Here is a 24,019-nt window from a genome sequence, read left to right as displayed (position 1 = left end):
TCAATTACCCATACCAAATCCATCCTCAGCTAGAGTCAGCCCCAATCTCAGGATTTGCATGAGACGAAAATATAATTCCCTCTAGAGTCAACCTCAATTTTAGGCTTAATACAAAACAGATAAAAACCCCACTCAAATAAACCTCAGTGGAGTAATTCTCAACAGAGTCAGTTTTCTATTCTCCTTTTAGCCTCAATCTTGGGCTTTGTATAAGACACTTAAATTCAAACTCTTTCCCTAGAGATAAGACATGATCCATCTTTATGGAAGAAATATCTCTTTTATTACATCACATTTAAAAATACATTATCAAACATTTCCCATTTAGGTGATGTAAGTGGCACACTTGTTGATTCAAAATCCAAGCTGGAGTCCCTCCCTTATGGTTGAAAAAAAAATACTTCTTTCATTTAAGCGATGTAAGTGGCACACTTGTACACTCAAGTTAAGGTCCCTCTCTTATTATGCAAAGAACACTTATTTTTTACTTTCAAATGTTTGTGGTAAAATAGGCGAGATATCTCCCCGTTAAGATGGCAACTTGTCTCTTTCTCTTACCAGAAATAATTTTTAGCTTCAATCTTGAGCTTTGAACAAGACACAAACAAAACATCACCACAGAACTACGACTGCTCTGATTTCTCAAATTCCTTTTGAGAATATGTAGGTACGAGGTTTATCCTCAACGAGCACACAACCATAATTACCTATAGTTCCCCGAACTACAGATGCTCTGACTTCCTCTAGGGATATGTAGGCATGATATTTTAGAGAATCTTTGCGAGCACACTAAACAAAAACCTATTCAGGTCCCTCACTTTTTTTTAACAATCCTCACTCTTTGCCTTACACAAAGAAGAAATTTTCCCAGTAACAAACAGGCAATACAACTCATAGCACAAGCATAAACAAATGGCTCCCGTAGAATACTATGGATACTTAGGGTGCTAATACTTTCCCTATGTATAACCAACCTTCCGATCCTTGGATCTCTCAGGTGCTCTGCACCTACACATCATTAGGGTTTATTTTGATTTTTGCCATTCCTCTCTAGGATAGATTAAAAGTTCAGATGTAAACGCGTTCCTAAAGCGATCAACCTTCATTCGTTCATTTCCCGCCCGTTCGAAGGTGGGGGAAGCGGGGGTCACTTTCTGCGCGGTAAAATCGCCCGGAGGGGCATGTCCATCCCATTGTTTTATGCAATAAGAAAATCAATTGGAAATTTCCATAACTTCGTTAGATTAAATGCAACATAAATGGGGCGTCTCGAGGGAATAAGAACTTGCAACCTATTGAGTTTTCGAAATTCTTTAGGCGCCTATAGGTGCATTTTCAGCAAATTTGGATATTGGGACATCATTTCAAGCAAAATTTACAAGTAACATTCTAGCTATAGAACATGCTTCTAGAAGAGGATGATATCAACTTTGACTTGAAAGTGATTCATACGAGCATTCATTACTACTACCATTATTCCTTAAAAACTTATATCCAAACAAAAAAAATTGTCTTCATACCATAAGGTCCTTCAACTTCAAGGTGTTTTACATTTACAACGTATGCAATATTTATGCTAATATTATAACAAATACATGTTTTTACATTAATGATGAGATTTAGTGGAACTTCATCCTAATTTATGCAAAGGACGACTTCATAAAAGATAGACTTTGCTTAACTAATATTTTGTTTTTCTTAATTTTTATTTAAATTTTGTTGATGAGTTGCCTTCATCTTTTTTTCTTTAATTATTATTATTATTAGTATTATTATTATCCTTATTATCCTTATTATTATTATTATTTTAATTATTATTATTATTAATATTATTATTTTAATTATTATTATCCTTATTATCCTTATTATTATTATTATTATTATTATTATTATTATTATTATTATTATTATTATTATTATTATCCTTATTATCCTTATTATTATTATTATTATTATTATTATCATTATTATTATTATTATTATTATTATTATTATTATCCTTTATTATCATTATTATTATTATTATTATTATTATTATTATTATTATTATTATTATTATTATTATTATTATTATTATTATTATTATTATTATTATTATTATTATTATTATTATTATTATTATTATTATTATTTCATATTTTCATATTTTCATTGCATGCATGCAACATGGCTTTTCTCGTCATGCCTTACGAGCTGTATGTAGACGATCATGGCCATCGTCTTCTCCATTTCCTCACTTCTGTATAATAATCATAATAACAATCCTTTCTCTTTTTCATCAACTTTTCCCAAATAATCATTAATTTTTCTCCACCCTAACAACGTTTTCCGATTAACCTCTTTTCTCTTCACAATACCATATCCTCAATTTCGTCCTCTTCTTTTCTTTGTTAACCTCTTCATTTCATTGATTTCTCTTCAACAATTCAAATCAACTCGAAAAATCAAAATCCAATCAATTTCGAATTTCGAATTTCCAATTGTTTGTTTTCCGTTCAGCCTCAAGTTTCTAAATCCGAACGCGTTTCAATTTCCAAGATCTTGTTGTTTTTCTAACAAATTAGGGTTTCTCATAGCTCTCAATACTCACCGTCAATGGTGTCGTGGAGAGAGTGGTGGTTCTGAAACGACGTCGTTTTTATATTTTCATGGGCAACAACTGTGTCGGACCAAACCTTGGTGGCAATGGCTTCCTTCAATCCGTTTCGGCGGCCGTTTGGAAAACGCGTCCTCCGGAGCCGAGGCTTCCTCCACCTAACACCGAGGAGAAGGAAAAAGCTCCACCGCCGGCAAATGCTGCGAAGGATTCCTCTAAAACAGAGTCGAGTTCCTCCGGAAAAGGTTTGGAACATGTTGATAATCCTCCAATGCCGGTTCAGAACACACCGCCTGAACCGGTGAAAATTGCTGCACAAGAACCAAAACCGCTTCCAGTTGAACATGAGAAGCCGGTTAGACTAGATGTAAATAATGCGACCCCGGCAGCTAGTACTGCTGGGGGTGGTGGTGGTGGTGATGGAGGAGGAGGTGGTGGTGGTGGTGATGGAGGAGGTGGTGGTGAGGGTGATGCAGGGAAAGCTAAGAAACCTACACATGTGAAAAGGGTATCAAGTGTTGGACTTCAGGTAGAGTCTGTATTGGGTAGGAAAACAGAAAACATAAAGGATTTTTATAGTTTGGGGAGAAAACTAGGGCAAGGACAATTCGGGACGACGTTTCTATGTATGGAGAAAGGGACTAACAAGGAGTTTGCATGCAAATCGATTGCGAAGAGGAAATTAACAACACAAGAGGATGTTGAGGATGTTAGGAGGGAGATTCAGATAATGCATCACTTAGCAGGTCACCCGAATGTGATACAAATAGTTGGTGCTTATGAAGATGCTGTTGCTGTTCATGTTGTTATGGAGTTATGTGCTGGTGGTGAACTTTTTGATAGGATTATACAGAGAGGACATTATACTGAGAGAAAAGCAGCTGAACTTGCCAGGTTGATTTTAGCTGTTGTTCAGGCTTGTCATGCTTTAGGTGTCATGCATAGGGATTTGAAGCCGGAGAATTTTCTATTTGTTAACCATGAAGAGGAATCGCCGCTTAAGACAATAGATTTTGGACTTTCTGTGTTTTTTAGACCAGGTATATTCATTTTATTTTGTTCTGGTTAATTAATTGAATGGCAATGTTGATATAGTTGACATGAGGGATTTGTATTTAAGTTGAATATGATCATTAAATGCTAGGAGAGACATTATGAATCATTATGATCTATTTATTGTTAATAAGTGTGCTCCTATTCTACCCTCACTATTAACATAATAGCAAACACAAGGCTTTGATTTGGAATTTTAACTATGTGATTGGGAGAAACAACATATTGTCTAGTTTTGAAATTATCAAAATATTCAGTTACACATACCCTTTGCTCATCTTTTTGTAGTTTTACTTTGTATGATCCGTGGTTATTTCTGTCAGTTGAAAATGGACTATTTCCTGTTTATAGTGCTAATTATATTAAACAAGTGTTAGGATGGTGTATGGAAGAGAGACATAAAAATGGAATGGCAATAGAGCGAGAGATTTGATTGTGCTAGGAAGTAGAATGTGAGATAGAAATAAGATAATATATAAAGTTGTTGTTAAAGAAATGAGACATGAAAAATCATAACTTATGTATTGATTTGGAATTTGGAATAAGTTGTCTTAGTCAACATGCTTGTGTATTATGATATGGCAAAGTTACAAACTTGTTGTATTTGAGGCTTAAATGTTTATCATAGCAAGTATTTTAATGTTTCAGAAAAAGAGGCTGCCACGTTTTTTCTTCACTATATGGATCCCCTGTAATTATTTTTATTCATGTTTCCAAAATTAATGCTTCAGGTGAAGTAAGAATTACATTTATAATTTTCAGTTAGCTAAAATTCAAGGCAATATTCTGAATACTTATATTGATCAAAGTTTCATCCCTTAAAATGTTCAGAATGAAAGCTAATATCAAATTTTGTAAAGATAAGAACTTGAATGACTACTCTACAGATGTATAGCTAAGCATTTAATCAAATCAGTGGGTTGTCTACTAAGAATCATGTGAAAGAAGCTGAATATTATAACATATAGTAGTGTATAGGGCTTTTGTTAATAAAATTGAATGGTGAAGAGAGAAAAACGGACTGGCAGACCGAGTTCGCTACTCCTAAGTATTGAATATGCATGCTATTGTATTGCAGGGCCTGCAGGGTGAGTGCATTTTAGTTGTTTAAAACTTTTAGTCATATACATAAAACATCATGCTATTTTATATCAAAGACACATTCTGTTGATTAACTACTGTGAACTTAGCTATTTTGTTTAACTGTGTTCAAAACTTTTGCTTTTCCTTTATTTTGGATTTATCTTTTTCTAGTTCAGATTGAGAAAAATATCGATTACCACAGGTGAATTATTTACTGATGTGGTTGGAAGCCCATACTATGTGGCCCCTGAAGTTTTGCGGAAGAACTATGGTCAAGAATGTGATGTTTGGAGCGCGGGGGTGATCATTTATATTTTACTCAGTGGCGTTCCCCCATTTTGGGATGGTGAGAATGTTGTGCCACTTGTTTTGTTGTTTGTCCTTACTCCTTAGCAGTATAATTGTGTCTGTGAATTGTGATGTGTATTATGTGCCTGATGTGTTTGGTGTTTGCATCAGAAACGGAACAAGGAATATTTGAGCAAGTATTGAAAGGCGAGCTTGATTTTCAATCTGAACCATGGCCCAGCATATCTGCCAGTGCAAAGGATCTTGTTCGAAGAATGCTTGCAAGGGACCCTAAGAAGCGGTTGACGGCACATGAAGTTCTTTGTGAGTATGCGTGCCTCTTTGATGCTATATAGCTTGATCTCAAATGCATCTTGTATTAGTTTGCACTTTTTATTGTTACCATAGATTTAATAAGTCAAATTTAGCAGGATTTTCATTTTCATTTTAACAATGTTAAATTCATGAGGACAGATTACTTTGGTCAGTTGCAGCTTAATACTCAAAACTAATAGCTGCTCTTCTTTCATATTACAAACTGAGATCCTTTTCATTTAAATACAATAAATTTATGACCTGTTTGCTTTTATTACCCCGTGAAAGGTGAGTCAAGCATGATTCTCAATAAAAAATTGACAACTTGAGTTTACAGCTAAAAGGAATATGAAATGTACTGGCGACTAATACAGGTGCTCTATGCTGGACAAACCAAAACTTGAATCTTTGTCATATCTATGGACATTCTCATTTGATGGCTCAGATGAAATGGTGTCCCATTTCACATTTGGTGATACTGAGCTCTCATCATTTTCACGTAACAGACATGTAAACTCTGCATATCCATATGAACTATAAATTTGAAACCAGAAGTTTAATAATGGTTGAACAGCTAATTTTCCTCCTGGTTCTCTGTCATTTCTTACTACTATTTTTCTTAAGAGTTAGTTGTTTGTTATTCGTTTAGTATACTTTAATGCTGAAGAGATTGATATAGGATTCTCAGAAGTGGCATAATGATTTTCAGTCTGCATAATCATGACTTTGGTCTCATCAATGATAAGCATAATTTGTGTTCTATTTCAAAATTAAAATGTAATCTTCTTCATTTTAAATATAGAATTACATTGAGTTATGTTTGATGAAGTGCAGGCCATCCTTGGGTTCAGGTTGGAGGTGTTGCTCCTGATAAACCACTTGATTCCGCTGTTTTATCTCGCTTGAAGCAGTTCTCTGCTATGAACAAGCTCAAGAAAATAGCCATTCGAGTGAGTATAGCACATCTTCATCATGCTCAAGAATCATCGTACTTTAATGATAAAATATGATTTTTCAATCCGGTTTTATCCTTGAATTGAGAAAACTTGTCTAATTTATTGGAAGTGCAATCAATGGAAGAATAAATCAGAAACAAAGATGCTATTTTTTAAATAAAATTGAAATTTTTTCCAATGGGAAGCAATTATTTTTTCATGATAAAACATGTTATACTGTCTGTATTGCATCCTTTGGCAGGTAATTGCTGAAAATCTGTCTGAGGAGGAAATTGCAGGACTGAAAGAAATGTTCAAGATGATAGACACAGATAATAGTGGACAGATCACTCTCGAGGAACTGAAAAATGGTTTAGAGAGAGTGGGATCCGTTCTGAAGGATTCTGAAATTACCTGGTTAATGCAAGCGGTGAGTGCTTGCCTGCTATCCAAATTGACAGTTCGATGTTCAAAATTCAAAAAGAATGACTAGATATAACTCATTATGATTCAAAATTCAAAATTCGAAAAGAATTACTGAATATAGCTCATTACAGTTCAAAATTATAAAAGAATGAATGGACATATCTCATTCTTGAAAAACAAGAATGTCCTTCATTTTCCGCATTTAGATAGGAAAATTGGCATTGGGCTATTTAATTTGTGTTTAACGAAACGAATGATTTTATTTTGTATTTCATCTGATCAATCTTTTTCCTTTCTTGTTTAAAATTCAGGCAGACATTGATAATAGTGGTACCATAGACTATGGTGAATTCATAGCAGCTATGCTTCATCTAAACAAGGTCCAGAAGGAGGATCATCTATTTGCAGCCTTTAACTACTTTGACAAAGATGGTAGTGGATACATTACGAAGGATGAACTTCAACAAGCCTGTCAACAGTTTGGCCTACAAGAAGACCATCTAGATGATATAATACGTGAAGCTGATAAGGATAATGTAATGGATCTTAATATTTCAACACCTCCTCCCCCGTCACATCATCCATTACATCTCTCATATTTTTCTCCCTTCCTTTTTATCTGTCATACTTCCATTGAGTGTGAGAGAATCACATTTTCCATTTTTTTCCCTTCTTTATTTGACTTGCTTTTTGCACTGTTTTCAGGATGGGCGCATTGACTATAGTGAATTTGTTGCAATGATGCAAGACACTGATTTTGGCAAAAAGGGGATACATACATCATGAGAACAATTTTGGATGCCTTCAGGCATTAGTAAACTATTGATCTTGCCAAATGAGGATTTTACAGATAACCTTGAGCGAGTTTCTTCTCTTCTAGAGGATAAGTTGTAGAAGTGAGCGCGATTAGAAACTGTTTGAGCTTCAGGGAGAGGAAGCATGAATGGCCTGCTAATTATAGTGTTTATGTATTTAGTATTTACAACTTTTAAAAATATAAGTAGAGTTTTTCCTTTTGATTCTTTTACCCTCTTTTGGGGTAAATGGATGGTAGAATGATTTCTCAGCATGTGATCTAGCACTGTTTTATCGAGTGTTGAGCATCAAATTGAGAACAAATTTCTAAGAGATATGTTGAAGGACAGGCAGTTATGCAGTACAAATGCTCTTTCAGCCGCGCAGGCGTCATGTCATTCTTTGATGCCTTCCCATGTCATTTGACAGTCAGACTCAAACCACGTGTTCATGGCGAATATCATATTGTATCAACTCATGTACCCTGTTTGCATTCATGTATAGAGCTAAGCCCTTTGTACTTTTTGATTAGTATTCTTTCATTTTAAGTGTATGCACTCCAATCAATATTTTTTGTAACGTGATAATGTATTATTTTTGCCAATGAAACAATGTGATGTGTTTGATAGATGCAATCATATGAATATCTTTGTGAAATCAAGTTTTTTTGCCCCATTCCCTTCCTTCGCTTTGTCCTGCTTTGTTTAGCTATAAACTGTTTTATTCTCAAGAAGCAGGATCATCTAGCTAATTAGACTTGACTGAAGCAGGTTTTCTTGGATGTCTTTACATATTATCTCCTTCTAAATCTCAACTAGTAAGAAACTTGAGCCTCTTGAGTAAAATAGCCTCTGCATTTGCCCGTTTCATTTTGTTCTTACACATGTTCAAAATATTCTTGTATTATGGCTTGATTCTCGATCAGTATTTCTATCATTTCAGTTTATCATTATCAATATGGGATTATTCTAAAGTGTTGCTAGTAATGAATAAAAACCATAAACTAAAGGTGAAAAAGAGGGCCGAGACAAGCAAAAGGGTGGTATAAATGACCAATGGAATTCAGTGGATAATTAGATACTTTTTAATATTAAGCCTGAGAGAAATATTTGTAACACAAGGGATTTTACAGAATGGAAATAACTGGTTAGTTCTTGTTTTCACATTTCCAAATGGCTTTGCTAAACAAACATTGATATTTAACTACAGCCAAGAAAGCATTTAAGTTTGGGAAAACCAATCTTGTTACACAAGAAAACATTTCTAATATCAACAATCAAGTGATGATACCAAGTTGAACTTCTAAGCAGGGATATCCGCACACATGTTGTCTTCTCTATAAATGTGTGTGATCATTAAATCTAAGTTTTTCATTCTAAGGAGGCTAGTTATTTTGAAAGGCAAATTGATGATGTTAGAGAACCAGCTCCAGATACAGTAAGCAAACTTGTGCTCAGTTGTTACTTGTTTCTGCATGCAGAAGTCAAAGACTGTATTTAGAAGGAAATTGAAACCCTCTGATGTACAAGTTCTCCTCAATGGGAATGACTTTATTAATATGTCTCCAAAGTAGCAGAGACTTGGAAGGGGGGATGCATGAATGCCAGAGTAACTTGCTCCACAAGACAGAATTGGAATTCCCATTGAAAACTCATAGGCCAACTTCAGAGTGAGAACACCATTAGTAGTGTGATTCCAAGTCCTAACATCATCTCTACCCTCCAATGGAGTAATGCAGTGCTTTATGTTATCCATCATGTCAGGGTAAACCATCAACATATTTTGAGGTAAGGACCAACAATTATCAATAATGAAGCTACCAACCTTAGCTTTGAGATGATTAAGATAAGTGAATGGAATGTTGTACCTTGTTACAAGCTATGAGTCACACCAATTATCTAGTCAGAAATTAGCTTCCATACAAGTTGCCAATCAATGAGCCATGATGGATTATTATCATGGATGGTTGTGAATTGACCTTTCATACCAATCCAAATTGAAGAGAGAATGTTGTTCTTGATTGGCCTCTCATTCCTTAACACTCTAGCCTTTAAGAGAGTAGACCAACAACTATTAGCATTTAGGAAATCCCAACAATTCTTCAAATTAGTAGCCTTGTTAAGGATGATTAATGATCTCAAGTCAATACCTTCCTCATTTAAATGTCCGCAACACTTGTGCCAAGCCACAATGATTAACTTTCTCTTTTCAACATCACCACTCCACAAGAAGTCTAGCTTTGTATTAGATGTCGGAGTGTCGAAGCAATTGCTTCACACAAAATTTCGACTTAGGTCAAAATAGGTATTTTGAGCTTTTATGTTTTGAGTTCTATCTCAGGGAGAAAGCAACCTGAAACTATAAATAGAGGGAGTAACTCCTATTTTGTATGAACTTACATTCACAGAATTTTGCAGTTGCAAAGTAAATAAGATTTTCTACAGTTTGTGGGCAGAGAGAAACTTTGCAGAAAATATTCTTCTTCCTCCTCTTATTTTTTTTTTCAAACCCTGAATCATCTTTCTTCCCAATTTTTCTTTCTTATTTCTTTCATTGTCATTGTGCAGTGATAAGGAATTACTCAAATATTTGAGTTTAATTAATACAAAAATAGTGTGTGAAGGGACATTATAGAACAAATTTCTTTCATTGTCATTGTGTCGCGATAAAGAATTACTCAAATATTTGAGTTTAATTACAACAAAAATAGTGTGTGAAGGAACATTATAAAACAAATGTTGAGCTTATGCCGCATAATTAATTTTTTAAAGAAATAGTTAGATATTTTTTCATTAATTTAGACATGCTAGCTAATCTTGGTTGCATTGAGAAGAATTTACACTTTTATGAAGAAGCTCCGAGTTTCTTGAAGTCCACTCTGACGTTAATTCTGATGAGATTATTATCCATAGTAATGTTATTATGAAGTTTTTCTTTCTTTTAGGCTATACTCTCTTTATCATAAAAAAAAGCGATTGTTTCAAGTCTTTTAACAACATTGTTTTTTTTTTAAATTAATTATTTTTGTAAAAAAAACAAGAATTTTTTTGAAAATTTATAAATAAAGAATTAGTTTAAATAAATTTTTATAAAATATTATTTTAAAAACTTTATCATTTTATTATGATTTAATGAATATCAAAATTTAAAAAAAATCAATTAAATTTAAAACTATTTTAAACAATTTTTTATAAACTCATTTGTGAGATAATTTTTTTAAAAATCATGTAATTAGCTATTTAATTTTTTAATAATAAATATTAAAAAAGAAAATGGTATATACACTAATAGTGTAAAATTACAAATCACCACCACATTATCCTGTAAATTTTAAATTCCTGTTATAACATGACTGAATAATCTATTATAATCTATTGCTATTGGTTGAGAGTATAAAACTATTTTATATTGTCAATGCATAACCATTAAACTTATAAACTTATATGATTAATGTAACTGTTAATCAATAGCAATATATGATTAAGCCATATCATAGTATTAAAAATTTAAAAATTACAAGTGTAACTTAATGCGACACATGGTATAGGTGTGATTTGTTAAACTGTAAAACTATTTAACTTACCGTGCATTACCCCCTTTTCTCAAAAAATTATTTCAAAAAATACAATTTTTTTAATCGAACTCTTAAATGTGTCTCTCATTTTTGAAGTACCGAAACGGGTCTCAATAAAATACTGAAACTCGATACGGCGCCCTTACTCTCCCCCAACCTCCCTCCAATCCATCAACCGCCGCGATAGCTCCATAGAGCTCGCTTCCGCCACCGCACACCATCCTCCGAATCCCGCCAAATGCTTTCAAGACTAGTTCAACCAATCAGTCATCATCTCCTCCAAAGAACCACAACTTTCCGTGTTCTATGCTCGACTTTCTCTATCTGCGACGATCTTCCAAAGAAGCTCAAGAAGTTTGAGAGGAAACCATTGGTAACGAGTATTAACGAACTCAAACGACGAGGTAGGGAGAAGAGAAAGGAGAGACAAAAGGTTGATGAGATAGTTTTACAGTCTCCGGAAAATGGCTTGTTGGTTCAGAGATTAGTTCCTATCGCTAAGGAAGTTTATACTGCTAGATCTGAATTGTTGTCCTGTGTTTCTATACTTGTGAAGTTTATTGCTATTTATTCATGCAGGTAATTTCAGAATTTTTGTTTTCTTCATTGTTCTTGTGTCAGTTGTGTGTGCCTTTAGTATGTTGTTGCCATTGCAGTTTAAAACCATGACAATACAAATAGACGTCCTAATTAACTATAGTTTAACCATGACAAATTTTGAACCCTGTATTTTGCATGCCCTCAAAGACAGTCTTGGTTGTCGCAAGTGGAGTTTCTAATCGAGTATGATTACTTTGTAACAAAATTGTTTGATTAATGCTTCTGGAAATGAGTGAATAGGCAAACTGATCTTCGGAATTATAAGGTGTCTCAGATTTTTGCAAATTGACGAACCCTTTGATTGAAATTATATAGTGCCTGTTGAAATAGACCCTATGTTAACTTTTGGGTAAGGATTCTCTAACTTCTGGGAGGGAAAGTTAGAGTGAATTTAGGCAACATGTGGTGAAATAAATGAGATAATGATGTTGATTTTGGAGGGAAAACGATGTGAGAGAAAGTGAATTAAGAGAGAGATAGAGAGAAGGTTAGAGAAAGGTAGAGAAATAAAAGTTAGAGACTCTGATTTGACACATTAACTGAATATGCCGCTCGTCCTTGTTGATCCCACATCAATGCCACCACACCAAAGACTAATTTCCTATGAAGGTGAAGTTTTTGAATGAGTCATTTGTCAATGACTAGTCTCTGCACAATTGCAATTACTGGCAAAATTGTCTAGGAGATGTCCGAAATTTCTTAGGCTGAGTAGTCTCTAGTAAACTAGCCCTGATATGTGATCAACATACAATGTGTTATGTTCAGTTAACGTGCCACATCATTGCCTTTAAGGATGGAAGTTAGGAGATTGACTATTTCGAATGATGCTTTACAATTTCAGGGATGTATTTTCTAATTTGCAAAAATGAAGGATTGTTTTGATAGACGTTTACAGTTTCGAAGGTCACGTTGTTTATTCACTCTCTAGAAAATATGTTGTTAATGTTACATCAACAAAGCCTTATCTCTCAAAGTGGAGCGACTACATTTTATTTCGTAGTTGATACATGTAAAAGAGATTCAACAAAGTTTTACGTTGGCTGTCGACTTCATAACACAACCCTCACCTATTATCCGGGCCTAGGACCGGCTATGCATAGCAAAGCTAACATAGATAGGATTTTAATGTTACATTAGGGATATTTCAGGTATTTCCTTCTAATATAGGGATATAAAAATGTTGAACTTTACTTTTAGTCACTTTCAGCCTTTAGATGTTTGAACTTATTGGGGATTTTTTTTTATATACATACCTAGTTGATATTTTGGATTCCTTGCAGCATATGTGGAGAAGTTCATGTTGGTGATCCACCACATCAAATTAGAACATGTAATGTTAGAGGAAGCTTGTCAAGCAAAGAACACAGTTGGGTCAAAGGTGGTATTGAACATATTCTGCCTCTTGTTGAGTCATTTCATCTGTATGATAGAATTGGGAGGGCTGTTTCACATAATGAAATGCTTCAAGTGGACCGAATTCCAGCAATTGTTGAATTGTGTATCCAGGCAGGTGTTGACATACCTGAGTACCTTACCAGGAGAAGGACCTTTCCTGTTTACTGTGTTGCTGGTCGGATAATCGACTTTGAGAAAAGATTTCCTAAAGAAATTTCTCTTGACAAAGATATAGACGAATATGGATTTCCATATAAGAAAAAGAGATTGGATGAAGACTCAAGTTCTAGGGAAATGCATTGTGATGACATCCAAGGTTAACGAACACACATCATTTTTCTTCTCTGGCTCGCCACTCTCTTTTATGCACAACATGCATTTTGTTCTCTGTCAACTCGGCTCACTGTGTGTGTGCTTCTTTGCAGCTGTTGCTATCCGAGGCATGAAAGCCTGGAAGAAAATGTGCTCCGGAGCTTCAAAACTTATGGAGAAATATGCAGTACAAACTTGTGGATACTGTCCAGAGGTACAAGTGGGACCTAAAGGTCATAGAGTGCGGAATTGTCAAGCTTACAAACACCAAATGAGGGATGGGCAGCATGCATGGCAGGAGGCTACAATAAACGATTTTGTGCCTCCTGTATATGTCTATCACATTCAAGATCAGCAACCTAATAAGCCTTTGGTAAATGAGTTGAAAAGATACTATGGTATGTTACCCGCAGCTGTCGAGCTATTTTCACAGGCTGGAGCGCCAGTTGAAAAGAATTATGCACATTCAATGAGGGTAGATGTTGTAGTACCTGATATGGATGAGGAAAAGTGGGTTGTTTAGAGCAAATCTGTCGAATGACTTCCTGTGCATGGAGGAACCGTTTGGGCATTGGAAGAGTCTAATTTAAAAATTAAGGTATAATTTATTTCAAATTGCAAAGATTTTGAATGTGGGCAAAGATAGATGATGTATATAGTGGGTGATCAGGAACGGATAGTTTGATAATAAGTACATTGGACTAAGTTATCTTGGATTCTGCTGGCAACTAAATTCTGCAGTCTTGATAATATGGAACACGTTTGCTTTTGACACCAATTGAAGGTTATAAACTTGGATTTCTTGTTTGGATTCTTTTGAGAATAGGTCTTTATCCCTCTACAAATCTCATTGGTTAGTGGTTACTTTATTTAGTTTCTTGTCTACTAAAACCAAAGAAAACCTTAGACTACTGGATTAGTTTAGTATTTTTCTGGTGTACAAAATACACGGAGATTAGCATCAACAGTAATTAGTTTCTAGTTCCAGCTCCACCAGTTTCTTAGAATGGTATGTTCTCTATTTTTTCGTAAAGATTTTTTGCTTATTTTCTCAAATGCACCTTGGTTATGTTGAGTGAGTGATTGTTATACATTCTCTATCTGAAACTCTGAATTGCTTATTTTCTACTTTTTTTTTGTTCATCGATATCTTCTCTATCCTTATTCATTGGCCCAATGGAGCTTGATTTGTTCTGTTGATGGTGGATTCCGCAAGGCATCAAACTGTCATTTGAGAGGAGATGGAAGAAGCTATCACCAAGAAGAGTAATGATTCAATTAAGTTGTTTGATCAAAAGATCTATAGCTCGGTTACAGGATATGTTTTTGACATTGTTGTTTGGGCAAGGAAATAATAGAGGATTTTCAGAATCTTGTGGGTTCATTACCAATGTAGGAAACTGAACCAGCAAGGTCCTTTCACTCTTGGTACTTCATAAACTCTTCATTTTCTTTTAGGATATCAAATGTATAATTCCCAAGATTAATTGATGAAAATGTTAATGAATGCCTAAGTAAATGCGATCAATTTGTTTTTGCTTGACAACACTGATGGAATGCATTACTTTGGCATCATGTTTTATTGTCGAAAAGTGATTCTAATGTGTTTAGAAGTTATGTTGCAATATAATAGTTAATCTGTCTAAATAGAACAAATTTTAAACCTAAGAGTTTTGCTTAACGAGCCACATACTAAGCGAAAGATAGTGTTCATGCTTGGGCAAGAGCGTCTATCTCTTTTTATCTCTTTTGCTCGCATTGATTTCTGTATTATGAATTTATATGTTAATTATATGGATTAATTTGGTTTGAAGGGCTACATTCTACGATATAAAAGTAATTATCAATTTTACTATTTACAATTTATTATTTATAACATTCTTTTTTTAAGTTTGTGAGTGAATATCAATCATTCTAAAGTTGCAAGTTAGTTGGTTGAAATATCATTTTGTTAACCCAAGTTAACTAATGCCCAGAAAAATGATTAATCTACTATCCAGTTTCTCTTTAATAAAATGTCTATTAATTTCAATGTGTTTTGTTGAGCTTCGATATTGTATATTCAAATCATTTAACACTTGCTTCATCCACAGTAGTTCACAAATTTCCTGTGCCATAACTATAAATTCTTCACCTTGCTTTTTGATTCTTAAGGTTCATACACAAGAAATTACAATGGCTTGAAGTAGATCTTTGATTACTTATAGAGCTTGCATAATTAATGTGTCAATATATCTCTCAATAGTCAGACATCCATCTCATTTAAAGACGAGTCTTATTCATCAAGTGATTTTAAGATATTGTAGAATTTGTTCTAGAGTTTGTAAATGTCACGCCCTTTGGTCATGTATGAATTGATAGTGTATCAAGTGTGTCAAATCAACTTTCCTACGATCTTTGATATTATCATTTGTCAACTTTGACAATTTTCTTCCTATAGATCTTGATTTTGTTCAATGAAGTTACTTGTAGGTTTGAATCCAAGTTTGCCTGTATCTTTCAAAAGATATTATACATATTTTGTTATCATAGATAAGAATGACTTGTCGAGTATGCAGTTCTAGGTGTTATGCAAGTTATGATATTATTGAATGTGATTTTAATGATGACAAAAAAATAAAGTTAAATTAAGGAAATTTCTTCACCCACCTCCTAATCTTCTTGGCCACCTCTGGTGAATTTACCAAAATACTCCTAGTTTTGGAAGTTTATTTCCGAAAACGTACTTTTTTTTTGAAAAAAAATGTGTTTTCGGAAATGTATCTCCGAAAAGGTGTTTTTTTTATTATAAAATATTGATTTCGGAGATGCATCTCCGAAATAAAGATGTTTTTCAGAAAACTGGTGTATTCGGAAGTTCATCTCTGAATTCACCCCCTTGGAGAAATTCGGAAATGTACTTCCGAAATAAGGTCTGGACAGAAGAAAAATAACAAACAATAACGATTCGCTTTATTTAATCGGATGAAGATTACATCGATCACATTACATAAGATTAAAGTTACATATTATTAAACACGGGTAGGTGGGGATGAGTCAACATTTTGATAATGTCGTCCGCCGATCTTTGAAGTTTCGCGTCCAACTCGATCGGGCCCTTCGAAGAAAATCGGTCGAACGTTGTCCACAAAACCGCTAAATCTTCGTCGTTCTTGATCTCAAAAGGTGTGAACTTAATGTCTCCCTCGTCGTTAAGCGATGGCGAGCGGTACTCGAGCTTGACAACCTTTTGATTCTCGGGATAGTGCAAAAGCGTGTTGAGCGACGTTATCAACCCCGCAAACGGCGTGTCGCGCGAGAAGCGAAATTGGAACGGCATCGGGTAGCCGGTTTCAAAGTAGACGAATGCTAGATGGGGGTAGGTTTGTGTCATTTGTGTTTTGTGGTGTGAAGAGGATGAAGAAGAGTGTGTTGTATTTATAGACTTATTGGAGCAATGATGTCCCAACAAACCTTATCCTGCCTCAGTGGACTTTTCGGAAATGAACTTCCGAAAATTGGAGGCAGACTAGCATATTTCGGAAGTTCATTTCCGAATTATGCAGAAAACAGAACTAAATTTTGCATTTTGTTGATTGCTTAGTGTTTTGTGTAAAAAATACAAAAGGAATTCAAAATACACATAAATTAGCCAATGATGACATAAAACATACTTATATTATATATGTATTGAATCGGTCCGATTTTACATGATAATCAACAATACATACAAAAATGGTCATTACAAACAAAAAACAATCCGGAACAAACTAAAATTCACCGAACCAATCGGTGGATCCTAAGTCCAAAATAGGTACGTTCTTCGACCGCTCTCTATTTTGCTCGCGCTCTTGGCGCATCATTTCTTCAAACTCCGCCATTCTTGAAACGAAAGGATCCGGCCAAGTCTCCGCCTCATTTGAACGATGCGCCGTCCATTGACAAGAAGTAGTCGGTATAGGACACCCCGATTTCAAAAACACTTGGACGAAGTGCCGCGATCGTAGATACCCGATGCATATGATCCGACTCAACGCGTCCAACGGCGGTCGACTATGAAGTGGAAAGAAAGTCTCACTTAGTCCAAACCTCGTCAAATCGACACACACCATATCATATGCACTTGCTATTAGATGACCCATATCAGGGAATGACATCCACTTCGAAACCGGAGCGATACCGGTAAGTGATGGAACAAGTGAATCATGAATTTTCGCAAACTTTTCTTGATTTTCATATAGTCGGCCGTAGATGTCCCGATACGAAGTCAACTCCGCAATAAGTTCCCGTCGGACTAAAGTGTGATTATTTTCCCCTTTACCGAGCAAACCCGCAACGGCCCGATATCCACAATTATCGTCGCCTACAACATCAACGATTTTATCGATATATTTGTGCATAAAAAGTGGCATTTCATCAATGTAGACAATGGGTGATTTTTTGATCGGTGGTGTGCGAGGTGGCTTCGAAATACGGGCTCCTTTGTTACCACTACACTTGGACTTCGGCGTCGGTGAATCCGGGAACGATGCATCAACATGTTCAAAGTAGGAAGGAGATCGTTTTGTTGACGTGTCATCTTGTGTAATTTTGGACTTTTTCGGTGCACCTTTTGTTTTAACCGGTTGAGATGGCGGTTTCAAGTCGGTGGTCTCCGGAAATGCAATTTTTCGTAATTGTTCTTTAATGTGCATTTTCGTTGTTTCATCCACATTAGCAAACTTCTCCATTATCACTTCCAAATCGTTGGAGATGGTGATTTTGGAGTCATTTTCTTTCGGCGGGTCAAATCATCAAAACGAAGCTTCTTCCAATGGTCGGCTACCTCATCCATGCGTATTGGTGAATTCAACTTCTTCTTTTTTGCAAGTATACAAGCACATGGAAGGCCGTATGTATTTCTAATGGTACACCCACATAAAGAACTATCCGGCCCCGTGGTCTCCGACCGCTTCGCTTCATGAAACAAAAAATTCAAACCCGATCGGGATATGTTGTAAATCAATTGGGAGAAAAAAATTTGGCCCTTATACCGGTGTTCCATAACCGTCTTGCTCCGACCGAACGATGTTTGAATTTCATTGTATTGATTTTCAAGCATTTGGTTCACGGTGTCCCATCCCCGACACAAATCTCCCTTGCTATCACACAACCACCTCTTGAAGACCGCATGTGCGGATTCAAATCGGTTAGTCGTGGTGCAACCAAGATGTCTAACTCGATTTGTCCAAGCGCACACGACTTTTTCTCTAACTTTGTCAAGAATGGTGGATTCGACGTAATGACAAAAAGTCTTAATGGAACCACACAAAGGTCTAAAGTGTACCAATTTCTCGGTATACACCTCTTCGGAGTATGCATCCAAAATTTCCCTCCATGCCGCCATTATCCTATCAACCACAACACCGGCTTTGATTACTTTACCATTTTCATCTGGCCTATCTTTTGTCCCAACCGCGGGTTTCAACTTACTTCTCACGTTGCAAGTTATGTGATACCGGCAAAGTAACGCGGTCGATGTCGGGATGACAGTATCGACCGCATTCATCAAAGCATTGTCCCGGTCGGTGACAATGACGTTTGGCATACACTTTTGATCAACTAACAAAGACTTGCATATGCCTAAAGCCCATGTAAAGTTTTCTTCTTTTTCACACTCCAAAAAAGCAAACCCGACCGAATAAGTCTTGTCTGTCGAGGTCACACCCAGTATCTCTAGAAGAGGAAGCCTATATTTGTTTGTCTTGTACGTCGAATCCATGATAAGAACGGTTGGAAATGTGTTGAATAATTTGATACTTTCGGGATGAGTCCAAAAAATATCACGCACCGTAACTTTGTCCTCGGACGTTCGGAAGCTTGACACATATTTGTTATCACCCAATAGTTTCAAAAGTTGTTGCATTTCCGACCGAGGGCCCATTTTCAAAACTTTGAGATTGTGCTGTTCATTGTAAACTTGCTTGATATTTGAAACGCTATCCAGTTTTTTACGCTTCAAATCGGCAAGTATGTTGCGAGGCGCCACTTTGACTATCGTTAAATCCGAAATCACATTCTTCTCTTCGCGGGACAAACGACACGCCATTGGATGTCCGTGTAACTTGGCCTCCAAGGCATGATTATGAATTCCACAAATTACAGTTAAACGCCACAAATCATCGAACCTCCGAGTCGCGCGCAACTTAAACGGACACCCACGCTTTCTCGATCCCGTGTCTTCATGTTTTAGAACCTGGTTTGATTGTGCATAACTCCCACCCCGTTCACAATTCAAAACAACGAAAGCTTTCCGCCTACTATTTCCATTGTTGGACCTTAAAATAACAATACCAAATCCAAGTTTACTAGCTTCGTTCCGAACCCAATCAATCAATTGTTCGTGACTACCGAAGCTCCGATCATTTGTAAATTGTTGCCGAACATCGACCGCATTGATCATAGGATTAACGTCGATAACCAGATCGTTATTAACGTTGACAACTGCCGGAACTACTGCGTCATTGTCTTGCACATTGTTGTCCGGATGCACCATAGCTAAAATATGCAAAAATTATCAAAATTGCCCGAAATTGTTTTTTTTAACTGCCAGGGCATATTTCGGAAGTTCATTTCCGAAATTTGTTAGGTAATATATTTCGGAAATGAACTTCCAAACCATCGCAGGTTTCAGCATAAAATTCATCAATCAATGTAGTGTAATAGGGGATGAAATGAGAGATGTTTACCTGAAATTGTAGCTTTCTATGCTCCCTTTAACGTGATCAACGGTTCGAAACTTGATTTTAGGACGAAAAATGGATGGAGATTGATTGGGTTTTGGAGAGGGGTTAGAGAAGTTTTGGAGAAAAATGATGAAATAGTGAAGGAGGGAAAATTGTATATGCAGAAATATTTTCGGAAATGAACTTCCGAAATATTCACGGTTTTGAATTTTTTTTACTTCGGAAATGCATCTCCGAAAACACCACTTTTTTGGTGTTTTCGGAGATGCATTTCCGAAGTAAAAAAAAACTCAAAAAAAAATAACTTCGGAGATGTATCTTCGAAGCAGGGGTAGTTTTGGGATTTCGCTGGGGGTGACCCCCATAGAGAGGTGGGTAAAGAAATTTTCTAAATTAATCACACATACCATCAGCGTAGAAAATAATTTAAGTTATTAAAAAGAAAAGTTAAAGAATGTTTTGATGTTTGAGCAAAGATAGTCAAATACAAAGATCAATATCAAAAGAAATTAAATTTGTGAAAGTTCGCCCGATCCTTTACTTTAGTTTATATTTATGCGTTTTGGATCAAATAATGTGTAAATTCAATAATAGTAACTCAAGATACTAAGATAGTGCACACACTCTAAATGATTTTACAAAATTTCAAATATTTTAAAACCTTTCTAAAAGTTGTTGTTGGCCACTAACTAATCAATTTGGAAATGTCCTAACCAATTAGGAATGACAAAATTCGCTCTAATAGATTAGAACTCGTATCGAATTGATTAAGAAGCGAACTTTCCACTTAATTGATAAGAAATCTTTTTAATTGACTAGGCTATGAATAGGGCTAATATGTTTTCGTATTTGCCAAGTCTAGTAGATTAGTGTTGCATGCTAATCAAATGCAGAACGACCAAAACCTGTGGATTATGTTCTAGGTCGATCGAAAGTCTAATACCAAAATTCAATCACACATAAGTTCAATCAAGATTATCCAACTTATAAAATCAACACACGTAAGATTTAAGGTTCACTTTTCTGATCTCCAATTTTCACTATACTCATTGTGAACGTGAACATGTTTTTTTTTTATTAAATTTTTTAGTATATTTTTCTTATGTTTAGTAATGAAAAAAATAATATTTGAGACCCATGTAAGGCTCTCTCGGAAATTTCAACACTATCAAAGCTTTTGGTTTAAATAATGGAGTGTTTAAAAGTCACTGTGAGATTGTTGGGTGAAATATGAGTATGAAATCTCACTCACAAGTGAGTGTTTAAAAATTTGATTGTATATCTAATGTTATGCTCTTATTTAAATGGGATTATTTAAATTCATTTGCTATATTATCCTCTTATTTAAATGGGATTATCCCGGATTATCTCATGACAGAACAATCATCGCTACTTTCTTACCATAGGCAGAAATGGTCCATACATTGTCGTCAGATTTTTTTCAACATTTTGGTATTTGCCGTTTTCAATGCAGTTCTTCTTTTAGGTAAGGATATCTCTATTCTTGTCGCACCTTATTTGGGTATTGACAAAAGTTGTTGGCTCTATTATTGGAAACTTACAAAACCAATTTAGATTTGAGACATACCAACATGTAATCACTCTCTTGAAGTCAAATGGTGGTGCCGAAATTAAGCATTTGATTGTACCTTTACCTAGTCATTACAACAACAACAACAAAAAATCTTGAAAGAATAACAAGGTAATGTAGAAGAAATTCACTTTATAAGTGATTTCAGTCACCTTTCAATTACAATTGCAGAGAATTAAAACATTCTCCTAACTAAATTTAGCGGCATCATTATTAAATCAACTAACAATTGACGGCTCTAATTTTATATGCACATTTACTCAAATTCGTTAAAAGTTAGATGACAATATTCACACTTTTAATAAATAGAAGTCTAATTAATGGCAAAATTCTAAGAACATCAAAAGGTGTATATTTTAACTTTTTCTTTCTAAGAGTAAATATTTTTTCATTTTTTTCCCCAAAGCACCTTACCACATTTGTTGGATTAGTTGAAGCAAATATAAATCTCTTATCATGTGTTTTGACCTCTTTAAAGGTTTAAAATTACTTTTAAAATGAGAAATTTAAAATATATTTAAAAAAATTAAGTTTAGTGATTTGTGAAAAAATCAAATCAAAGAAAAAAAAAACTTTTTACCATGTCCTTTATAAAAATCTATTTAATTTATATCATTCTATATATTTATAATATTAAATCTTTTAGATCTTAAACTCTTACTTAGGTCGACACTACTACATTGTTGATTATTTTGGTTATATATATTTATATATATATATATATATATATATATATATATATATATATATATATATATATATATATATATATATATATATATATATATATATATATATATATATATATATATATATATATATATGCAGAGTCGTTTCAAGTTTTTGGAGATCCTGTATAGGTTAGCTATAGTTTATCTATGGGAAAACAAGTAGAGGCCATATTTAATCACGATTTAACTTGACAAATAATTTTGTAGGCCTTATTTACCTATAGTTTAACTCGAGAAATTTGAGGCCTTGTGCGGTAGCCCTCGTTGCACGCTCTCAAAGACGGCTCTGTATATATGCTAAGATTTTTTCTCTCAAATGTTATTATTCCGTATGGAACAAAAGTTGAATGATAAATTGATAGTGACTAGCATAGAAAAGCTTCTAATACGGTGGTAGATTGGTAATCAAAGAGAGGTACCTCTAATGTTATCAGTCTACCGCTCTAGTTAATAAATGAGAGAGGTGAAACTTGTAAGTGTGAATGAATACCAAAGTGTGATAAAAAATTACAAATTGTCAGCGATTGGTCAGACATGAGATGTGGAAGATCGCTGGAGAAGTATCAACAGTTAAGATGAAGATGATGCCTAATTTTTGTGTGGCATTTTGATATGGAGGTTTACCTGATCACCAACTAAATTAGCGTATTTGGTTGGATTAGGCCTTTAGATTGTGCTAGTCTTATTGGGTATTTAGCCAACTCGGAACAGTTATCCATGAGTCTTTGTCGTCAATCCTGAAGTGAGAAACATTGGCATGGATCACTGAGATCAGTCTATTTGGGTGCTCCATTGAGTAAGTGCCTTTGCTAGGAAGTTGCTTCTGGGAGAGGTAAAGATATGTTGAGAAGCTGAGTGTGAGTTAGTGGCGTTGAGAATATGCGTATCTAATGTTCATCGCGTCATAGAAATGTTGATTTGGGAAGGCTACTACTATGTGCCTTCGCGTGCATAGGTAGAAGAATGATGCACTAAAGTTTCATTATGAGATCTAGGTTTCATATTAACAGGGTCGGCCCAATAAAGTTTGGGGCCCTGTTATAATTTAAATAATGGGCCTAAATTTAAAAAAATTGCAATTTTAATAACAAAATATATATATATATATATATATATATATATATATATATATATATATATATATATATATATATATATATTGTTCTGGACTGGCCCAAAGGTTGGGCCCAACATGGTTTCGGCCCAGCGAAACCCCAAGAGTCCAATAACCATCCATGGCCCAATCTCATGCCCGAGATGCCCGTCTAAGGCACGCTCGGCAAGATGTCATCCTCGGTTAGGTCACATGGCATCCAGCAAGATCACACGTTCCCCGTACAAGTAGACGCTCGGATACGGCGTTGGTCCCGAGCGTCGCTCACTGCCGAGGACCCTGCTCCGCGCAGGGCTCCTTCATATCCAACCCTCCGAACAGCACGGATCCCACGTGGCTCCTAAAAGACCGCGTCTCCCTTGAACTTCGGAGCGGTTAACCAGGACAGAGGGCATACACGCACCTCCGATATTTCCGCTCAGGAAACCTGGCAGTCTCCTAGTTGGGCTTGGGAATCCAACCCAGTAGCGAGATCATGGCCCAGCGCTGGGGGCTATAAATACCCTC

General features: G+C 35.3%; 2 protein-coding genes across 5 annotated transcripts; both read left to right on the top strand.

The window, feature by feature from the left end:
* Positions 1-2,191: 2,191 nt before the first annotated feature.
* On the top strand, positions 2,192-8,068 carry LOC131644731 (calcium-dependent protein kinase 20-like). Its single transcript, XM_058915305.1, has 8 exons — positions 2,192-3,000; positions 3,052-3,636; positions 4,935-5,078; positions 5,192-5,344; positions 6,170-6,285; positions 6,533-6,700; positions 7,008-7,232; positions 7,402-8,068. Exons 1-8 carry the CDS (start codon positions 2,649-2,651, stop codon positions 7,480-7,482), a joined length of 1,824 nt encoding a protein of 607 aa, XP_058771288.1. The 5' UTR covers positions 2,192-2,648; the 3' UTR covers positions 7,483-8,068.
* Positions 8,069-11,142: 3,074 nt separating this feature from the next.
* Positions 11,143-15,211, top strand: LOC131644730 (APO protein 3, mitochondrial-like). Of its 4 annotated transcripts, none has more exons than XR_009296622.1 (4): positions 11,143-11,644; positions 12,946-13,376; positions 13,486-13,970; positions 14,589-15,209. XR_009296622.1 is itself a non-coding variant. In XM_058915304.1 (3 exons), the coding sequence occupies exons 1-3, from the start codon at positions 11,304-11,306 to the stop codon at positions 13,893-13,895; spliced, it is 1,182 nt and encodes a 393-aa protein (XP_058771287.1). In that variant the 5' UTR covers positions 11,144-11,303; the 3' UTR covers positions 13,896-15,211. The 4 variants fall into 4 exon arrangements, 1 of the variants encoding a protein (XP_058771287.1); XR_009296621.1 differs by having other exon boundaries at positions 14,555-15,209; XR_009296620.1 differs by having other exon boundaries at positions 11,144-11,644; positions 13,486-14,381; positions 14,555-15,210.
* Positions 15,212-24,019: the final 8,808 nt, after the last annotated feature.

This window comes from Vicia villosa, linkage group LG1 (assembly GCF_029867415.1).
Source record: "Vicia villosa cultivar HV-30 ecotype Madison, WI linkage group LG1, Vvil1.0, whole genome shotgun sequence".
Lineage (NCBI taxonomy): Eukaryota > Viridiplantae > Streptophyta > Magnoliopsida > Fabales > Fabaceae > Vicia > Vicia villosa.
Note: the sequence above shows the minus strand (reverse complement) of the source record. Positions and strands in the feature narration are given on the sequence as shown.

What these genes read in the sequence shown, in the direction of transcription:
- LOC131644731 (XM_058915305.1), top strand. Translation starts at nt 2,649, where the DNA reads ATGGGCAACAACTGTGTCGGACCAAACCTTGGTGGCAATGGCTTCCTT. An exon ending in CGTTCCCCCATTTTGGGATG is followed by an intron (nt 5,079 to 5,191) that starts GTGAGAATGTTG and finishes TGTTTGCATCAG; the next exon opens with AAACGGAACAAGGAATATTT. An exon ending in TCAAGAAAATAGCCATTCGA is followed by an intron (nt 6,286 to 6,532) that starts GTGAGTATAGCA and finishes ATCCTTTGGCAG; the next exon opens with GTAATTGCTGAAAATCTGTC.
- LOC131644730 (XM_058915304.1), top strand. Translation starts at nt 11,304, where the DNA reads ATGCTTTCAAGACTAGTTCAACCAATCAGTCATCATCTCCTCCAAAGA. An exon ending in ATTGCTATTTATTCATGCAG is followed by an intron (nt 11,645 to 12,945) that starts GTAATTTCAGAA and finishes GATTCCTTGCAG; the next exon opens with CATATGTGGAGAAGTTCATG. An exon ending in GCATTGTGATGACATCCAAG is followed by an intron (nt 13,377 to 13,485) that starts GTTAACGAACAC and finishes GCTTCTTTGCAG; the next exon opens with CTGTTGCTATCCGAGGCATG.